Source organism: Apostichopus japonicus, chromosome 6 (assembly GCF_037975245.1).
Source record: "Apostichopus japonicus isolate 1M-3 chromosome 6, ASM3797524v1, whole genome shotgun sequence".
NCBI classification, from domain to species: domain Eukaryota; kingdom Metazoa; phylum Echinodermata; class Holothuroidea; order Aspidochirotida; family Stichopodidae; genus Apostichopus; species Apostichopus japonicus.
This window is the reverse complement of record NC_092566.1, coordinates 14,135,776-14,156,858: the sequence shown is the minus strand read 5'-3', so window position 1 is coordinate 14,156,858 and position 21,083 is coordinate 14,135,776. Positions and strand designations below refer to the sequence as shown.

Genomic DNA, 21,083 nt, shown 5'->3' with positions numbered 1-21,083 from the left:
ATTGTGATACAGATGTGGCCTGTAACAAGATAAAAAGTCAATTTTGATGATTGAAATCCAATATTATTTTTTGTGTGCGATCCTTTTATAGTGCATTTAGTAATGATAACTAATTTCTCGTAAAATTAAAACAGATGCTTTTTTTTTTTGGCACAATCAATTTCTTGTTTTAAGTGTCGTAGCCTTTACTGGTGCGGTCATGTAAAGCAAAGCAGGGTATGCATTCTGAGACAATGGCGGTCGTTCGTATCTTTGTATTATTCTAAATTCCAAAATAATCTAATGACCAGTTTTGAGCCGGAGGGGGGGGGGTGGTTCTTCCGTGTACCATCACGAATAACATAATCCAAGCATTCTTTGATTCTTCCATGTTGAATGTATCGTATTGTGTATCTTTCATGGCATATTAGTAGTTAACGGTATCGACAGTTGACCCTTTACCTAAGTTATTTGTGTCATTTAGCTAATTAGCACTTGTTTCGCAAAAGTGGTTTAATGAACAGTTTCCATTTATAACTGTATTTGTTTTAGAGATTACATTAAGTTACATTAAGATCTTACTGAAAGATTTACATATACATCAGACAATATTTTTTTTTAGTTTATGTACACGCCTGTTGTAATTATTACATTAAGTAAATATACAGTCCTTGAACGTTATTTATATTTGACGTGGATATACGAAGTACTGAGTTACAGCTGTTCGCAGTTGTTTATAAAGCACACTCGTTCGCGAAATGTTCCTGGTGACGAACAATTAATTTATATAATTCATGCATTGAAAGTTCGAATGTTTTAATAATCATCGTGGAACGAATATTAAAACTTACTCTTACTTTTGTACTATAAGGTTTCATATCACGGATATGGCGTCACCATATATCAAACACACGACCTTCCCCCTGACCACAATGCAAAATATTAATTTAAACAGTACTTGAGGTACCAGGAGTATATATAACGATTTGCAGACAAAACAAATTTCAAAGTCCGCCTGATGAGATATCAAATTGTTTACATTGTTTGGAAATTCGATATGATCTACTATACGCTTGGTACGCTTATGATACAAGTTACCGTTGTGTACTGATTGTATGCATATATATATAGACATAACATATATGTGCCTATCCGCTGACTGTATAGTGTACATGGTATTAAAGTCCTAATTCAACGCCCCAACCAAGAAAAGGAACGGTTGGTGTCAGATTTGAAAGCCGGAAAACTGTTTCTCGATCAGTCATTCAGGCCAGTGTTTTTCCACGAAAGGCAAGGAGAAAGCAAACGGTGAGTATTTCTGCATTAACAGTATGAATTTATTGAATATAGCTAACACATGAAGCTGTGCACATGTCAATTGCAAGTTGCTACCTGTTCGAATACATATATATACATATACATCAGTCACGTTTGGTTGTTGCTCCATCACAACAACCAAGTGCAATCAAGTAGAATGTAAAACCAAAAGGTTTATTGATATTTACGAACAGTCCTCTTTCAGAGTATAGTGTAGTTTTCAAGTTATTGAATTTCTTCGTACATCCAAATTTGGTAAAACAAGAAATACAAAGTCGAATATATAGCTGCCAGGAAGTTGTGTCAGCGATACATGTATATGTTCAATATAGCTACCGGTTTAAACTTGAAGATTGTATTTGGAATCGCAGAAGATTCTTCACCTTACCTTACGACTGGGAAGACGGAGAGAAGGAAATAGGGGCCACTGTCCCAACTCTACTTTTGTGAGAAAAAAAAAATCTCAAGAGTGCCTTTTTTCATTGTCAATGATAAGAAGTGCACCTTTTGATAAAACCAGTTCCTCGTGTTTCATTTTGTTATTTCAGAAGTGCCCTTTTGTTGTATAATTAAGAAGAGGGGCATAAAATCGTATTTGAATGGTTAGGCTATGCTGTTGAAGAATTCAGAAAGATTGTAACTAAAGAGTGTCATTTAGTGGCGAAAAACAAATATTCAAGAAACTGAAAATTGTGGCCACGACACGCACAGATGATCCATTGTGCTGGAAGGATTGGAGGTAACATGTGATTTCCCCCCTGAAATCAAAGCTAGTGACTTTTCACTTAAATTAAGTGCCTGAGATGTTTATTATTGGAAGATTCAGTTATAGTAAATTTTTTATGGCTATCAAATGCTTAGCAACTAACTTATGAATCTGAGTATACCTTTATATTTTATCTGATATAACTCTGTGGTTATACTTTCTTCAGTTTACGTAATAACCAAGAGTCTTTTTTTTTCACTTTTATTTCAGTATATTGAACATGGCTTCCCCCTTATCTATCCTGGAGGACATGGATGAAAGACTCTGCCAGTGCAGCGTTTGCTTCGAGGAATATAAGAACCCCAGGCAGTTACCTTGCTTTCATCGATACTGTGCAGACTGCTTGGAGCAATTAATAACACAAAACCAAGGAGTGTTGGTATGTCCACTCTGCAAGAAGCAGGTTGATATCCCTAACGAAGGAGTTGAAGGGTTTCCCAAGGATTACTACATGGACGAAATCATCGATGATATTCAAGTAAAGAGATCATTAAAAGATGGTCAAAGTGACTCTACTAGCAACCATCTGAAGGAAACCAGTGGTGAACATAGTAACTTGCCATATCGTAAGTACATCAAAACATACGACGTTAGACTGTCGGACCAGGATGAGTGGGTGGTTGATGTTGACGGTATAAAAGGAAGTGGATGGTACATCCGTGGGATGACTTGTACCGCAAATGGTACCATCGTTGTTACTGGAGACGCGACAGATAAACAAGCTCACATATCTGTTGTTAACATGGACGGTAAAGTTCTAGTTCAAAGGATACTAGAAGCGAGGCAAACCAGTTTCTCCACATCTCCGTGTTTCTGCACCAGCTTTAAAGACTACCGAGTTGCAATTGCTTGTGACCCAGATGAGGTTGGTCTATTTGATGTAAGAGATGGTACATACGAAAAGAGGAACATCAAAGATATCGCTACCAATTGGCCTGCTGGTCGTGGTGTCAGGTGTATAGGATACGATAAAGCAAACAGCCACATCTTTGTTGGATGTTACAAGAGTAGAGATGTCTACGTCCTCGATAGTAACTTAAATTATTTGCGAACCGTGCGACTGCCCACGAAAATCAAATGGCCGTTTGATCTCTCTGTCGGCGGAGGGAACCTTTTAGTATGCGATAGGGATGGTCAAAGCGCATGCGCTCTTACTCTAGAAGGAGAATTACTTTACGAATTCCCGAAACCAGCCGGTAATAGATGCAAAGAACCTGTTAGTATTTGCGCAGATAAGAATGGATTCGTCTATATTTTGTGGAAGGAGACCTGGTTCAAATGTGAACAGGATTCAATAATTACTCAGTATAGCCAAGATGGCCGTAGTATATTAAGTGCGATATCAAATTACACGGACTCCGGATGGATAACGACACAAGATACTGGAAAAACATCGAAACTACTGATGACGACGTGGACATCTGGACAAATGTATGCATTCAATTTAGTCAATCAAAACGCTTTGAATAAATGACAGGAAAAGTTTAAATTGGTCAATTAAAAATCTGTAGCAACTTCCTGGGTTAATTGTTCGCTGATATACGCATCAAATAATTTTAACTTGTTAATTTGTAGTTAGTGGCGAAGTGGCCTACCGGCAGAACCGGCTCGGGTCCAGTGCGCCGCAGGGTGTGAGGCGTCAAAGGCGCAGCCAAGTTGAAGTGCCCAAGGCGTTGATAAACCGCTTGATAGGCGACAAATGAGCCGTTTGTTTTCGAGGTCCAACTCCCCTGGTTTGATCATCGAGTCGTTTGCAATTTATGAACCGGTCCGCCCTTATAGTTGCATTTATAGTTCCATTTCATAGTTGCATTTATAGTTCCATTTATAGTTGACTTTATAGTTCCCTTATAGTTCCATATACACCGAAACTGACTTAGAATCATTCTATTTATCATATTGTTCATCATATCAATTAATTTAACATCAAACTAGATCTGTCAACATACTATGGACCCAGACCGGGGGGAAGAACCACGGTCAGACGCACACATGACCCAAATGGTTCCGTCGTGACTATTTATTAGGCTTGAATAATCTTCTTATTGGGCCTAGGGCTGAACGCCGTGTGATTGTATCAGCCTAAAGTTAAGACATGCATAAATATATACAGAAGTATAAAACATTACTGCGTTCATTAAGTACAATGTATTCGGACGCCAGAATTATATCGATTTTTATCGAACATTACAAAATATATCTGAACGTCTACGTGAAGGTCGATATATGGTACCCGGCCGTTTATTTAATTCGACGATGTTAATAGTACAATTTAATACTGCTCGATGGTTTCTGTAGATAATGATAAAAAATCAATAAAAGTTAAGAAGATATCTCTTTTTCAGTATTTTTTCAATGTAGCATCAATTACTACATATATGCGATCTTTATCCGCACACATCATACAACGATTGTTCATGGCACTTGAACTATGAATGTAAATGTACTTCTGGTATACTCGTATGTATATAAGCAGTTTGTAGACAAAATAAAGTTCAAAGTCCAATTGGGGAATACCAGATTGTTTGCAGCATTTGTAATATTAATGTTCGCTATGATATGTTACATAATGCAATGCGTTTATCATCCTTGTTATGAGTTTGCTTTACATATTCATTAGCCTTCAGACGTAAAGTAGAATACCGTAATTAATTTAACTACAGACCTGCCAACCGGAAAATGTGAAAACAGGGACATTTGTTTTGTTATTAGCATTGTACCCCTTGGCAGGTTTGCTTGACTTATCAAGAAGGTTATGTTCCGGTTTCCAGTAGCGATCAGCACAGGGTTTCAAAGGTGGAGTAAAGGCCGGGGAGGGGGGGGGGGGAGGAGGGCAATTATAAAATTCTAAAAACTTAAGATATAGGTCTTGGTCATTAGCTGAGATAAGGGCCTTGCTGTTTTTCTAGTGTCGTTCATATGTAAACCTTCCTACTGTAATGTTATATTGTATTTATCTTGTACAAACATATTAGAAGTCAACTTGAAAATTGAAATAGGAGCTGAACCTTTATGCAAAGGCCAGAGGCAAAGCACGGATTTTGCATATAATAGGTAATTGTCGACTCCATGTAGGGGGTGTGGGGTCCTCCCTGGAAAACATGCAATTGCTAGAAGTCAAATATTGCATTCCGAGGCATATCTATATTATTATAAATTAGGTCTAGAAAATAGCTCTAATCATCTTCCCCCAAATGACGATCGGAGTGAGGAGCATGCAACCCCCCCCCCCCCCCATTCCCCCATTTTACGCGACGGCCAGTTTCGCTTATTAGAGGAAATATTTAACCAATTATAATGACATGTATTAACGATCGCTTTACTTTGTTTTATCGGTGTCATATTTTTCGCTCAAGACTTGCATGTGGATATCCCATCTTTTCACGGTACAACCATGAGTCTCACAGTTAGACCCTCAAAAGTGCCTCTTCTCATATATAGGATGTGCTCCTGTTTGGGGCATAATTACCCTTTCCCACTTTTGTACTTAATGACTGCGTTTTTGGTATGCCATTCTGCTAAAATATTATATACAATTGTGATTAAGATGTTGAAAAACAGCATTCAAATACTTGAACTCGTGGTACGGAATGCGCGGACAATCCATTTGACGGACAATTTTGAGGTAACTTAACTTTGTGGTTCTCTACCATCAATCAATGTCACGTCCTACTGCTCCCCGAATTATGCGTCCACCACCCTCCTATATTGAACCGCCCTGTGTGGATTGATAATGATTGCCTAGGTTTATTGCGCCACGCCTGGATTAAACGGTTATAACGATTGTACTTCACTCACCTGTGAACCTTCTTGTTCTTACACAGTGCTCTTTTAAAACATAAACAAATAAAGACCAGACACTGTGTGGTTAGTGTTATGCCACTTTCATATTTGTGTCATGTTTCTTGTAAGTAGAATAGCCCCCGACATAACACACAGACAATTACTCTACGAACTGCATTACTCTTGGTTCGTTCTGTATTTGTGACAGCTACATCCAGACTGGCACAACTATATAGCTTTCAGTATCATACTGCATGTTATGTCATGATTATATTTCACGATATAAGAGAATATTCAATGATATCATACTTAAGCAAATGTCTTCAGATACACACAGGATAATATATCGAGGTCGTCGAGGGTGCCTCGTGATATCACAAATTTTACAAACGTCTTCAAGGACACGCAGGATAATAAATCGGGATACAGGAGAGTATCCAATCATATCATTATTAAACTGTTGTCTGCAGAGACACACAGGATAATATAACTGGGTCCTTGAGGGTGCCTAGTGATATCCCATTCATACAAAAATCTTCAACAACAAACAGGATATGATACCAGGACACTGGAGAGTATCCAATGATAACATTTTTAACCTGTTGTCTGCAGAGACACACAAGATCAACTTTCAGGATATAGGAGAACGTCTAATTAAACCAACAAAGTGTCTTTGTAGACACACAGGATAATATACCAGGATCTCCGAGAGTGTCTTATGATATCATTATTACTCAAACACAGTTAAGATAGCACTTCAGTATACAGGAGAGTACAAAATTATATCATAATTGTTATGTCTTCAGAGACACACAGGAGAATATTTCAGGATATAGGAGAATGTTCATGATATCGTAATTAATCTAATGTCTTCAACAACACATATGATAATATACCAGGATCTCTGAGATGGTCTTATTACATCATATTGACACAAACTGTCTTCAAAGACACAGACGATGATACTTCAGTATACAGGAGAGTACCTAATTAATATCATAATTAAAATTATGTCTTCAAAGACATACTGGGTTATTATTTCAGGACCTGTGAGATTGTCTTATGATATCACATTTAAATGTTCTCTGAAAATAGATGTATTAGCTTAGGTCTTAAAGTTACAAATGATGGCCAGCTACAGTTCCACTTATTCCAACTGATTATAAATGTAGTGTGATATCACAGAAATTATCTGACACTTTAAGTTAATTGTATGAAAATTTTGATTCTGAATCTTACTCTAATCATTACGAACCATTTCCATAAACATTTTATCCACTTTTAATATTTACATTTCGTTTGACCAAATATTTTATTGATGCTTACAAAACGCATTGAATAAAAGGTCAGAGCTGCTCTTTGGACAACAGTACAGTTACTATATTATTGTTGAATACATAAAGATTTAGAACAGTAATATATAGATTAAAACCGGTGGATATAGGATAATAAAGTTTAAAACTAGCACCTTCAAAATAAAAAAAACATAAACAAAATTGAACAAAGAAAACAGTCAAATGAAATATTAGTATATATCAGAATTAAACATATTCTGTCATTCTGTGCTTCATCGACTCAAAGAAACATGTAAGAAATAATTCCTCTTACTTTGCTGAAAGACTTTTCCATAAAAAAAATTAAAATGTTTAATCCAATGACTGATAATTTTCACAAATTTCAAGATATCTCTGGATGAGAGCTTAGCAATTTTGATTTATCATTGTCTATTCATGGATATCTATCCTTCACTCCTATAGAGAGGTTGAATCTTCAATATCTCTAGAGGCACTGTCTTACAGGCCGGACTGCATTTCAAAGAATCCATTCATGCCTAGGTCGTTAGAAGCTGACTTGTAGTGCTTTCTTTCGACATGGCTTGTTTCCATTGAAAATTCGACCTCGTCTTGATATCCATCGTCATTAAAGTTTCTACTTATAGCCGAGGCGTAGCTGTCTCTATTAAGAGTGCCATGATTAGAATCTGGAAAATATTCGTTCAGGGAAAGAGTTGATTCTGAACTTGTCTCATAATCGTCATCTTCCAGACTGTCTCTGAGATAACCGCTGCCTTCCTGTAAGTACAGGTTATCTAATGGGAACGGTTCATCTCCGTCTATTATGAAGAGCTCTTCTACGACTTCCTCTCTCCTCGGTTGCACCTGCTCATCCTCCTCTAGCATCATTTCTTTGTATCGCATTTCCTGGATGCGGACGTTCTCCTCTTCGTACACCTGCAATTTTTCTTCTAACATTCTCTGCCTATCGTCGGAGGTGGTCCTGTCCTGTGGAGCGCTGACGTAACTCAGGCCCGTGACCTCCCAATTATCGTATCCTTCATTGTCCTGACCACGAAGCCGGGCGTTCTGCTCGCCTCTACTGCTGGAGTGTGTGGTTTCCGTTTTGTCCGCGTATCCGACCAAGACTGATACACTACGGGGTAAGCCATCAAGTAGGGGAGCGCTTCTTGACGACAGCTGTGTCTGCCTGTCTTGACTTCCAATCATACTCCTTACTTCTGATGCGGCCTGCTTTCTGAGATGTTCTCGATCGATATAACTGGTGGACATTCCCTTCTTAACTCTCCCTGATCCCTCTCTCCTTCCAGTGGTATTAGTGCCTCCACGAACCATGGAACTATTTTCAATGAAGGAAGTCTCCTGCATTCTGGGAAATGTCCCGACCCTTGCGGCATCCACCGCATCCGTTTGGAAGCTGACAGATCCATCGCTATAAGTGCTTCCACGAACCATGGAACTATTCTCAATGAAGGATGTCTCCTGCATTCTCGGATATCTCCCACCCCCTGCAGCATCCACCTCGTCCGTTTGGAAGCTGACAGATCCGTCGCTATGAGTAGTTCCAATAGTATTATATTTGTCTCTGGCAAAGCTTTTCTTCATGGAGGACCTGAGGGTTCCACTCTTTTGGGAAGAACCATTACCGTCTGTCCTGTGACTCCCTCCAACAAATGAGGTCATCAAGAGGGCATCATATGCCTTATCCGCTGGGTAAGCATTGTCAGTTCCGAAGTCCATCGTCTGTTCCTGTATAGAGAAAACAATAGAAGGCATTCTAAGGAACATGGAATATTCAATGGCAATAGCCCAAAGATCAACAGCCTCTGACAAGATTCATCAAGGAGAAGTTTGATCCTAATTAAGGATCAACTTTTTCCAACAAAAACTACCTCTTGTGCACATTTCAAATTGATGTTTCAGTCTGGCTCTTCCAAGCAAAAGGCTGATCAAACAGGAAAATGTTTGGAAACCCTTGACAGAATTTGCAGCCAGGAAGCTCACAGTAATGCAATAACAACTTCTAATTGTTCACTTCAAAATGCAAGTATGCAATAATCATTGCCAGTTTTTTCATTGGGATGATTATCATGTCTATCCCAATAAGTTTGTTATGAATTATTTCTGTAAGATCTTCCCCTTTAGATGTTAGACATTCATTGAACAGGCGTCCTTCTTACCTGTGCCTCAAACTCCTTCTGAAGAGACCAATCACCAGTTTCATTATATGCAGTGTATGTTACTCTGCAAGAAAGTAAAAATATGAATAAATAAAGACAGAACAATTTATTACATTTTCTGAGAATGTAAAATGTTATCTTATGTCATATTTTCCAAGATGTCAGTTTAAAAACGAGTTCCACAAATATATGAAGGATGCATCACACAGCAAAACTGAATCAATCCAAAACTTGGATGCCATGTAAGGCTAAATGAAGACACATTGTTATGTAATCACATACTCCACTTTCCAATGTATTAGGGGAAAATGGAAGACAATCATACAAGAAACAAATCATGATTTTTGGAATGAATGCAAAAATATTGCAAGTATTAGCTTCATAATTATATCACAATTGAAATGTTTGGTTAACATATTCATGAAGTGAATTATCTTTTAGAAGGAAAGATGAATGTTAATATATTTGCATAATTATTCCTCCATATGGAAAATAATATTGTACATACAAAACTAAATGAAAAGTTTACAATGGTTCTCACCCCATAACTGCATCAGTTCCAGACCCTGAAGCTCCAGCCAAAGCTCCATGCTTCTTTGCTCTGGTTCTCCCACAACTATTTGAATCAACAGAAAGAAACAACTATAGAAGACGGCCAACTAAGCAATGAATTTAAAAATGGACCTCAAAGATTATTCATCAAATTGTGAAAAACCTGACCGCTTTCAATCCTGAAACTTTAATTGACATGGAATCAGGTTATGAAACTGATGCAACACTCCGTTGCATCACTCCAGATGTAATATTATTTATGGCTGTAAAGTTTTGTGGTGTTTAGACAGGTTTGGTAGTTTGTGTTATATTTTAGCTTGTGTTGATAAAATCTATGAAGTCGTCTAATCGATTTATTACTGGTCATGTTTGTGAAAAATAATCTCCACGAGTGTTTTCAGTGATGAATTATTAACTGCACTACTTCTTTCACAACACTTTATTCTTTTAGCAACAGCTATTTATTTAGAATGAGGGTTAAGCTAATGCATTCAGACTAGGGCTTTATAAATTTATTTTGACGTTGGAAATTTGGTAAAACATTATAAACAAGAAACATATTTATGCCCAGCTTCACCAGGCAGGGTACAAATTAAAATGCTATTATAGCTAAATAAAAGTGCTATTATAGCTAAATAAAAGTGCTATTATTGCCAAATAAAAGTGCTATTATAGCCAAATAAAAGTGCTATTATAGCCAATATCGTTACATCTACATTAGTAGGAAATGGGTATTGAGAATTCAACAGTGTTAAAATAATAACAATGTTTAGTATCAAAACCTGTCATGTTATTAGCTAGGTATCAGTAATCCTCTTTGATATTTCAAGCATTAATATTTCGATGACACTTTTCCAATAATGAAACAAATCAGAAACATTTTACGAGATATATCAACAGTTTCTTCATTACTTGAAATAGAATGTGACAATTATTTAAACAAAACACATTGCTACAAGATTTTAAAATCTCTCGGAATTGAATTTTTTGCTGTTCTTTGATCAAAATCAAATGCAAATAGCAACTTTGAAAGACAAAGATTAAACTTTTTACCAGATAGGGAGGCAGCATATCCCACAAATTAATAGAAGGGCTCCAAGCAGGATGAACGCACCAAGAAGGAGAAATACGAAGCCAAGGAAGCGAAGTCGACTGGCAGATGCTCCTGTGCCGGTCGGCTGCATAAAGAAAAAAATTAGTTACGTTGTAGATTCCAAGCAAAATTTACGTACCTTCCAAGTGATATTGGGCGAAGATGGAATTGCCTTCCAGGTGTGCTAGCCCATGGGTATTTTGAACAGGTGCCATATAGGCCAATCAATCTAAGTGAGCTAATATTTAGAAATGATTTCACACTCGATCCGCCGACCTTAAGAGTGTGTTTACAAAATCACAAATGTTTCGCTCTGCTTTTTCATCGATCTCCTCTGCGGACAACCAAGCAGCAACCAGGTGATCAGGAAGTTATGAAGGACACAGCAATTGCTACGCCGCTCTTACTACATGTAATATTTGCATGCACCCTTTTGTCAGATACACACAGTGTGGGGCCATGCAGAAACAGGACACGTCGTTATATGTCACGGTGAACTTGGGATACCTCGATCCAGGGAACTATAAGATTTGTTATTTTGATCTCGAGCTCTGTATTTGATCTCGCCCAAAAAACAAGGATTATGATCTTAATGTCAGATCCTGTGTACAAGAGCTTTTACACTAGGAACTTGATCTCCAGGGGAAGATCTGTTCCGGATCAGATGCCCTGCTCAAGATCTAGTGTGACAGCACTCTGGCCAGGTGTATATTATCTGCCATATGTAATATTTTGCAGATTGCTAATACATTTTAAGGACCAGTTCTTGTCGGTCTATGAAGGAACACGAAAAAAAAACAAGAGTGATTTCCGATGAAAAGCTCTTATAAATCTCAGAGATATACTTACAACACCAACCACCCCACCGCTGAGTATCGGCAGATCACCACCATTCTCTCTATTCTCTTCAAGTTTACTGCAGAGTTTAAAGTATAGAATGAAATGCACTTTAATAGGGCATCAAAAAAACATACAGATATAGAACTAAATATGTGCGCAGAAAACTTACAAGAATTACAACGCCATTTTCTGTCGATGGCTCCATCAGTCTTTCAATGCATTTTCTCCATTTAATACATTGTCAATTCTAGTCTACCTTACTAGTATTGTGTCCAATTTTACCATCCTTTACATTGATCAAAGTTTTGAAGGATATTTTTGCTGGAGCCTCCTGGAGGTTCTACCCTCCTAACTTATTATTCCCAGTTATTGAGGTGTGTACCAGTATTTAGCTTCAACTCCACGCCTCTGTGAGGTAAAAATTCTCTTCATATAGTGAAATGATCTTTGATTGAAATTTGACAGTGTGTGATGCATGGTTTGGCTTTCTAAAATATTACAAGTACCAATACTCTCCATGCACACCTGCTCCAACAATTACTTCTCTGTATCTGACAACTTTCTTAAATACTGAGGGAGGGGGGGGGGAGGTACCCCATTCATAATCACTTCAGTGCAGCTATTGAGCAGGAACTTGCTTCCAAACCATTGAAAGAACATAACCAAAGCCCACTTCCCAATTCTCAAATCAGAAATACCACATCCATGGAAGAGAATCTGCTTACACAATACTGCAAAGCAGCAATTTTCTTAAACAGGTACAGAGAATCTTGTTCTTGGTGAGAATTTGAACCGCGAACCTAATTATTCTGGGGCAGATATTGTACTCCATGTTAGTTCCTAGTGGCATTAAATTTGTACACTTAAATCACCAAAAATTTTGGCATTTATCAGTTAGATCTATGATTCATAGCTGCTGTACTAAAACCTATGGAGTGGATGTACACACACTTGCATTGTTATAATGTTATAAATCTGCTCTGCTGACATGATTTGGAGGGACTTGCTTCAAGCAAATTTAAAAGAACTGATCTGCCAACATCTTGTCCCGGTGGCAAACCTCAACCAATTAGAATCATTGTAACATTTCCTGAAAGATAACTTCTCTATCTATCCAAATCCTTTACAAGGAAATCGATAATCGCTTTAAAACGAGAGGATAAAATGAGCGAAATGATGCTCTTGAAACCTTCACCATTAAATGGGTTACCATTAGCATAGTTCATTGTGTAAATTTGAATAGGGGAGTCTACTTAAATGTGTATCAAAGAAGAGTCTTTTCTCTTTAAGCCCCCAAGTCCGGTCATAAAACAGTCTTTCAATGTAAGAAAAATTAACTCTTTAACAAAAGCATGTTCCTCTTCAAGCTCATTAAACAAAGAAAGTCTTTGTAGTAATGGCAAGTTGAAGTTGGGTCTATATGATGAAGCCATAGGAAGCTGAAGATGTTTCTCTCGCTTCAGCTTACTGCTGCAGGGGAGCGAGCGAACATGACGAGAATTAGTCTATTAACCATAGGTTGCATTTTGCAGCTCTCTTGACCTCAACTTACTGAAACTTTATCTCTCCTGCAAACAGACTGGTGAGTTGGGAAGAGTTGATTTGTTCACACCTTGCCATGTCTGCTTTGATCTGATAGTGATTTGGCTACTAGCTGTGTGATGAGTTGCATAGTAGACAAATAGGCAGCTCAACTAAGGTGCGAAAAGATGGGACTGATCACTCAGCTAACCAACTGGAAAAAACCTGCCGTTCAGTACAAACGGCGGGTTTTTGGATGCAACCTATAGCTAATGGACACTTTCACGGCATGAAGGGAAATTGATATGTGACTGTCCAATCTGCCTGTGCCTGCAAAAACTTCACCCAATGTGAAGCTCGAACCCACAACCCAGAGATTAAGTGTCTCACGCTCTACCGACTGAGTTAGCCAGGCAGATGCGTTGGGTTACTTGAGTTATGAAGTAAAATAACAGAACTTTCTTCACATTGGATGACAATGATATAAATCAATTATTTAATAATGCCTTTTTTTGGGTTATATTTTACCTGATGACAGTTTGAGACGTAAATATCTCCCCGCTTTTGGAATCTCTGACATGGAATACAATCATCGTTCTTGTCCCGTCTGGCTGTCCGTTGTCGAGAAAAACACTTATTTCGTCGATAAACACGGTACCACAGGTAATTCTCATCAACATCCTACATGGAGAAAGAAGATCTTTGTTATTATATAAATCATGACAATTATGATAAATTATTACTAATTCAGAAGAATGAAAACAAGCCTGCTAATTTTGTGTTACAAACTCAAACAAGTTTGTGGTAGAGTCTAGTCATTTCTTCTTATTTTTTTTTATTTTATCAGAACCATGAAATGAAAAAAACTGTGTTGATCCAAGTTGCAAGAGTGAATAAATTACCGAGAAAGCAGCTGTGTACTAGGTGAATGGATAAGATTTAGAAGATTCAAACTTTCCACCCAGCGACCAAGGATACTCTTCAAGATTGAGACAAACAGGCAAATTCACAAATGTAGAATGGCAGATTGGTTTATAGTTTAAAGCAGCATTTTGTCGCTGTTTTCCACTTTTTTGACAAGTCCATCGATTTTTTTACATATATCAATCACAAAACAGCAAGCTAAGATATTAGCCAAGTTTTCTTCCATGCCAAAAGCCTTAAATGGCTAGTAATTAAGGACATTTGCAGATAATGAGAAAAGTGTCTACCGACAAATTCCACATTTTATATTAATCAAATACAGTTCCCCCAACCCCACTAGTTTGAATCCAACCAATCAGAGATGCAGGTTTAGTTAAGAGCCTTTGCTAAAAATAGATTCAAACGTCGAGTTGGTAACTTGATACAACCAGCGAGCTGGACTCTAACAGCTCCCTGGTACAACTGCCATAGACAATCTACACAAATCAAGCATGGTGTTGTATTACGTATTGGCCAATGACGTTCGTAGCTTTTAAATATTCATATTATAGGCGAGGTTTAATTGGATCCCAACGGAAAATATCTTTGAGAAAAACAAAGTTGAAAGTTGTAAATTTTTCGACTTTGCCACCATTTGAAGAAAGATTTGAATTGATAAGCTAGTTATGTATGTCGTTATGGCATCGTGGAATCAGTGAGGTTGAGAAAAACCATAGAAAAGGACACAAAATACTGCTTTAATTGCTAAAAAGGAACCTTATGAGTAAAATGGAGGATGATAAATGTCAAGTTCCAATGACAGTCAGGAGCATGTAAGCAATAAATCAGCAACAAGGAGTCTTTAAACATAAGAAGATATCTATGAGGGGCCCTCATTACCCTCATAGCGCTATGAACTAAAATGTAGAGATCAAGAAATTACCAGGGGTAGAGTCAAAATGCAAAACACAGGTTGGACAACTTCAAATGTTTCAATTTTATCAATTTTATCAGATGACATGAAAACTGACATGTCAAGCTGCTGACTAACTTACAGAAAGTAACTCAGAAAGCTGCTTATTAAACACGAAAGGTTTTCTGTGTTTTATCAACAACAAAGTTTGACAACAAGGTTTGCTACTGTAGCAGTTAAAGTGTTGACCTTGGAAATTTGAAACTGTTAAAATCATATTTTCTACAGAGTATATACATGATTTCATCTTCTTTGGCAACCTATATCTGGCATCACTGACGATCGATCCTATGATACATTTACTTGCCTCTCATTCTTTAAGAGCAGCGCCTCCACCATCCTCTTTACCCTGTACCTATGTGCCTATGGAGTGTTTATTACTACCCAATCAACACTATTTTGTGAACATGTCTCATTATAATGCATGTTTACAGGCTAGCAAATCTATCTCTGTTATGAATGAAACATTTAGTTGTTAACTTGCAAAAGACCCAATTTTCTATCACATCGCACAACACATTTGAAACAAAAAAAGGCTATATCGTTTCTAAAACCGTGTTTTTCCAGGGTTTACGTAAGTTTATATCAGTTTAACAGTGTTATGGATTGGTGGAATGCAATAATGATTGAATCCTCCTACGGTAATAACCAAAACTGAGAGTGACAACGATCATTACCGTATGTACTCTTCTCGATCTCTCCTCACATTGTCGACAGTGTCAAGAACTTCCAGAATCACTTGTTGACTGCTATCAAAAACATGAACCTGGAAAGGACAATTATTAGAGACATTCTCTCAGTTGTACATCATTTTACAGCTATTTTTTCAAGGAAAATACTAGCATGTAATAACAAATAAACAAATCCGCCAGTGATTTTTATGTGGTCTGTGAGATGTCTCAAGAAAAAGAAAAAAAAATCAATTTATTTTACATAATCACAAAAAAACGAGCTATAGCTACTTAGATTTAATCTGCACTAATGATGCTGTCAGGTAGGCCTATTATCCCCATTAATTACAAACAAATCTGTAAGTTAGTAACCACATGATCATATCTATACATAGAATAGTGCTGCTAGTGTGTTCTCTTTCTCCGTAGAAGAAAGGATGATGTCTCTACCACTTATAAAGAAGTTTCATTGGCTCCCTGTCAAAGGTCATATTAACTTTAAAATCCTGTTGTTTGTCCAAAAATGTGTTGACAAATGCTGCTTGTGGTTACCTGAAGAACCTTATACATGTTTCTCGCCAGGCTACCCTGTTCCTTTGTTTTACCCAAGGGTATGTACCAAATTTGAAACTAAAGCGTTTGCCTTTTGTAGGTCAAAGCTCTGGAACTCTATGACTATCCCCTACCCAAAATCAACACATATTGATTCAAAGGTCACCTTTAGCACATATTCTCTTCTAAAAACGTTAAATTTTATAATGAAGTAAATGTGTAAGTTTTTGTTTGTTTCTCACCATCCCATGCACTTGAGCATGTCTACGTCATATCGGCAAAGATAGAAGGTGGGCTTTGAAAGTACCTATATATATTCTATCTATCTATAAGGTTGAGGTAAGATGTGCTGATATTCATTCCACAATTTAAGCAAGATTATCCATTCCAAACAAACAGAGTCATATTTCTCCTACGTATCCATGATAATATCATATCTTCTTGGCGAATGCTTGCTGATTTGATGGAAAATGTCAAATATTTGAAATTTGCATACCTCTGATCGGCAACTAATACAGCACAAAGTTAAACGACTTGAATCAATCAAAGACTGTCAAACTTAAAATTAAGGCCTTATATGTTATCTGATTACTTAAAAATTTATAATTACAAAAATAATTACAAAATTCATTTTTTTTTTAAAAAGACAAGCCTAAGATATTCTGTTACACCTAAACTGTTCTGATAACATATTCTGATGGTTCAACCAAAGATCCTTTATTTGAATGCAGATATGATTTTTCATTTTGTAACATCTCACTGCAGCTTCTCTGAATATATTATATCATGTTCAACTTGTTCATAATGTGATCGGAAAGTCTGTATGGCAAATTTAAACCACTGTCACTGATCACAATTTCCACTTAGGTTCAAATTATTAATCTGCAATCTAATTAAATGACAAAAGTTAATGATGTATAAATATATACAAATTTAACATCATATGTTAATGCAAAGTCTGATAACTGCAAAGAGTGGATTATTTTGGTGTTAAGTGTTTTATTCACATACACCTGTGATATGACTACCTAGAACATACCAAGCATTATATAACTTCTACATCATACAAGAGTTCAAGAACTGTTGAATACCCCAGGGCCATCCATCCATCCATCCATCCAACCCTACCCATGCAGTCCCATAGATAGGATGATGGTTTAGGCATATCAGGAGATATATTGCCCCACACAAACGAGGATGGGAACAACACTGCGTAATACACATCCAATCTGTTCCATAAAGTGAGGATTGCGAAAAACCCTTTCTCACTTATGTAAAACAATTTAAATATGTAAATAATTAATTACCACTCATGCTTTGAGGGAGCAATTAAATATATTGAAAGGCCGAGATCCAATACTCACATTTACTACCGTGGAAGTATTGACCATTGCAGACAGAGCAAGGACCTTCAGTTGGAAAACTCCCCTCTGGTCGTCCCGAATAAATTCTCTGTTTGTGATGATGCGACCTGTATCAGGGTCGATGGCAAACCTACAATCGTGAAAAAAGAACACGAGACAAACTGTAGTAATTAATGAACACATTAATGAACTAACATCATGTATCATAAGCCACAGAGGAATACACATGACTGATAAATGACTCAAAGGTGATATAAAGAAAGAATGCAATGGATTTGGTTCTGAATCCTGTCGGATACTGGGTGTGCCAGACTCACCCAAAATAATGTAGCTCACCAACTTCCAATAGAGGGGTCTGGGTGTTTTCCTTTGGAAAATTGTTAATGTGAAGTGGTGAATTCTGAAGTATTTCTAGGCTAAAAATAAGCTCTACCAGCGAAGTTGTGCTTAAAACATCTTTTCATTTTTTGTGTTTGGGGGGGGGGTTGGGGAGTGGGGGGGGGGTGTTGGGGAGTGGGGGGGTGTTGGGGAGTTGTACACACCCACACTCCCTGGATTGTAGCTGAACCATCAAAATCTCCTAAAATTCAGTCCAATCAGCAAAAAATATGCAGAATATTAATATTGCTGGATAAATAACATGCAGAAAATGTACTCAGATTATAACAACATGTATAAAGGAGAGATGTTGAAGATTGCGTCATTCTGCAGTTGACATTTGTTGGTTTACAAGAATGAAGAAAACGTAAGTTATGCATTTCTTTTCTTCACTATGGAAGGAATTCCAGCTACATGATGCATCTAAATTCATTCTAAGTTGTCTAGATGATCAATAGGCTTTAAACCAATTGTTTGAGAAATTAAGTTCAATTCTGCTACCATCAAATTAGCAACTTAAAAGAATAGTCCAGGTAAAAATTTCTTTTTGATATGTAACAGAGGAACATAATCTAAGCATTCTAGTGAAATTTGCATTCTATTCCTATGTACCATTTTTGGAATATTGACAGTTGAAGTTATCCAATATTCTACCAAAAGTGAACTTGAAGCAAGCAGGTGTGATGTCATAGTTGCACACAGACAAATAATGTTTTGCTTTTTCAGTCTATTGATATGTCCTTTGATTGGATAGGGTTTCTAGTTTGTCTAAAGGGGATGTGAAGATTATAAAATACCAATACCTACATGGTACATTCACATTTTGGAAGCATCCAATTGTGGAGTATAAAATTAGACGTCATATTCAAAGGAAAACAAAACATTACTTATCAGTGTGCAACAATGATGTCAAACCTGTTTGCTCCAAGTTCACTTTTGGTACCAAAGGTGGCAACTTCAACTGTCAATATCTCAAAACGGTACATAGGAATTGAATGCAAATTTCCATTCAATGCTTAGATAATGTTCCTTTTTAACACATCAAAGAGAAATTTTGACCTGGATTATTCTTTTAAAGCTACCACCTTAACAACAGACAGTTTTCACTAGTCTGTTGTTGTAATGATAGTCAGAGATGATACCTTGGTGTATCTCAAGAAAACTTAGAAAGTTTTGTGACAAAAATAGCATATTCATACTGATTATGGTTAGGTGAATAGATGTTGGAAAGTAGACAAAGATAATGGACAAAACAGAAGGAATTAGGCAAAAGAAACTTTGCATTGAAGGATTACTGAAGGCAACTTACACCCCATTCACAATTTCTGGACTTAAATCTCCTTCAAGAAAAAAAGTGTTATCAATTGAGTAGACAACATCACCAGGAAGTCCTGTATCAGGATCAATAGTTTGGACAATTAAAACTGTACTGCCTACAGTGGCTTCCAGAGAAACACCTGCAAGGAAACAAACACAAAACATAACACAGTTTTACAACAATTATGTATTATTAATTAAGCCCCAATTTCCATAGTTGTAGCAGTTTTGCTTCACAACATTTCCTAATCTGATACTGTCATTGGGTATGATTATATCGTTATAATATGCTAAACTATTTCAACAATTTATCAAGGATTGTACGGTTTCATTCCCAATGTCTGCTAAAGTGGCAGTTTGGGTGACATTCTCCTATTTCATTACAGTCGTTGTGAATCAAGCTATTACCAACATGTGACACCATCTCAACTGCCAAGATTGCCAACTTACCAAACTGTTTAACTGTACAATATATTGAGGATCAAGACAGGCTTTCGAATTCCCTTTCCCGTCAATTTCCAATACTGTGGTAGCTTGTTTACATTTAACATATTTCATACCATCATCGTGTTTGTCTATTTGATACTGCCATCATTGTGTGTACATGTTTATATTCCATGCTGCCAATGTGTGTATGTTTCTACCTTCTACCTTTAAACTGTCATTGATGTATGAAAAACTATTGTCTTAAACATTACTTTGTCTTGTGTGATAATGTTATTCTTTTGTATGTTTCCTATTGCATTATTTCATACTTTCTTTCTTGTGTGTAGTACTATTGTCTTATGCATTATTTTATTATCTTCTGTGATAATAATATATATATCTTATACATTATGTTATTATTTTGTGTCATAATGTTATGCTTTTCTGTGTTTCCTATTGCATTATTTCATACTGTCATTGTTGTGTGTAGTACTATTGTCTTATACACTACTTTATTGTCTTGTGTGATAATGTTATTCTTTTGTATGTTTCCTATTGCATTATTTCATACTTTCTTTCTTGTGTGTAGTACTATTGTCTTATGCATTATTTTATTATCTTCTGTGATAATAATATATATATCTTATACATTATGTTATTATTTTGTGTCATAATGTTATGCTTTTCTGTGTTTCCTATTGTACTATTTCAAATTATTGATGTGTTATTGTATAATTGGATACCGTCATTGTCGTCTGTAATCTATTGTCTTATTTGTACTGTCATAGTGCATGCATCTATTGTCTGTTTAAAAGTACTATCATTGTTTTCTAAGCAATGTTCCTGCTCTAGTCTTGTATAATTAAAACTGCATTCTGGTGTAGTTGGAACAGTGGCAGACCCCACCATCAGTCGGGGGGAACAGATTCAGTAGGTAGAATTTTCACATTCAGCACTTCAAATCTAAAGTTTAATTTGTGTCCTGGGGAGCTCCAAATGCCCTTGCATAGGAGACAACTTCAAAGATCCTAGGGTAACACCAGCTCCTTAATAAAGTCCTTCATTTGCCTCTGGCCCCTACGATGTAGGTTCAGCCCAACCTAAATCATTCATGGGAGTTTAGAACTTGCTCCCCCCCCCCCTCCCACCTTTAAAATTCTGTGCATGCCACTG

The 21,083-nt window shown here is 36.8% G+C and overlaps 2 protein-coding genes across 4 annotated transcripts in view; one reads left to right on the top strand and one right to left on the bottom strand.

Moving 5' to 3' along the window:
• Positions 1-290: 290 nt before the first annotated feature.
• Positions 291-4,473, top strand: LOC139969051 (uncharacterized). Its single transcript, XM_071973788.1, has 2 exons — positions 291-1,287; positions 2,273-4,473. The coding sequence occupies exon 2, from the start codon at positions 2,283-2,285 to the stop codon at positions 3,534-3,536; it is 1,254 nt and encodes a 417-aa protein (XP_071829889.1). The 5' UTR covers positions 291-1,287; positions 2,273-2,282; the 3' UTR covers positions 3,537-4,473.
• Positions 4,474-5,932: 1,459 nt separating this feature from the next.
• Positions 5,933-21,083, bottom strand: part of LOC139969054 (protocadherin Fat 4-like) — a 124,680-nt gene continuing 109,529 nt past the window's right edge. For all 3 annotated transcript variants that reach the window (XM_071973793.1, XM_071973794.1, XM_071973795.1), the window contains 9 exons: positions 19,477-19,624; positions 17,790-17,919; positions 15,880-15,968; positions 13,855-14,007; positions 11,815-11,881; positions 10,926-11,050; positions 9,862-9,936; positions 9,321-9,384; positions 5,933-8,889 (listed from right to left, as the gene is read on the bottom strand). In XM_071973793.1, the coding sequence (XP_071829894.1) occupies positions 7,639-8,889; positions 9,321-9,384; positions 9,862-9,936; positions 10,926-11,050; positions 11,815-11,881; positions 13,855-14,007; positions 15,880-15,968; positions 17,790-17,919; positions 19,477-19,624 (2,102 nt within the window). In that variant the 3' untranslated portion in view covers positions 5,933-7,638. The remainder of the gene's footprint in view (positions 8,890-9,320; positions 9,385-9,861; positions 9,937-10,925; positions 11,051-11,814; positions 11,882-13,854; positions 14,008-15,879; positions 15,969-17,789; positions 17,920-19,476; positions 19,625-21,083) is intronic.

Bases quoted from the DNA above. Each gene is read 5' to 3' on its own strand.
- LOC139969051 (XM_071973788.1), top strand. From the start codon at position 2,283: ATGGCTTCCCCCTTATCTATCCTGGAGGACATGGATGAAAGACTCTGC.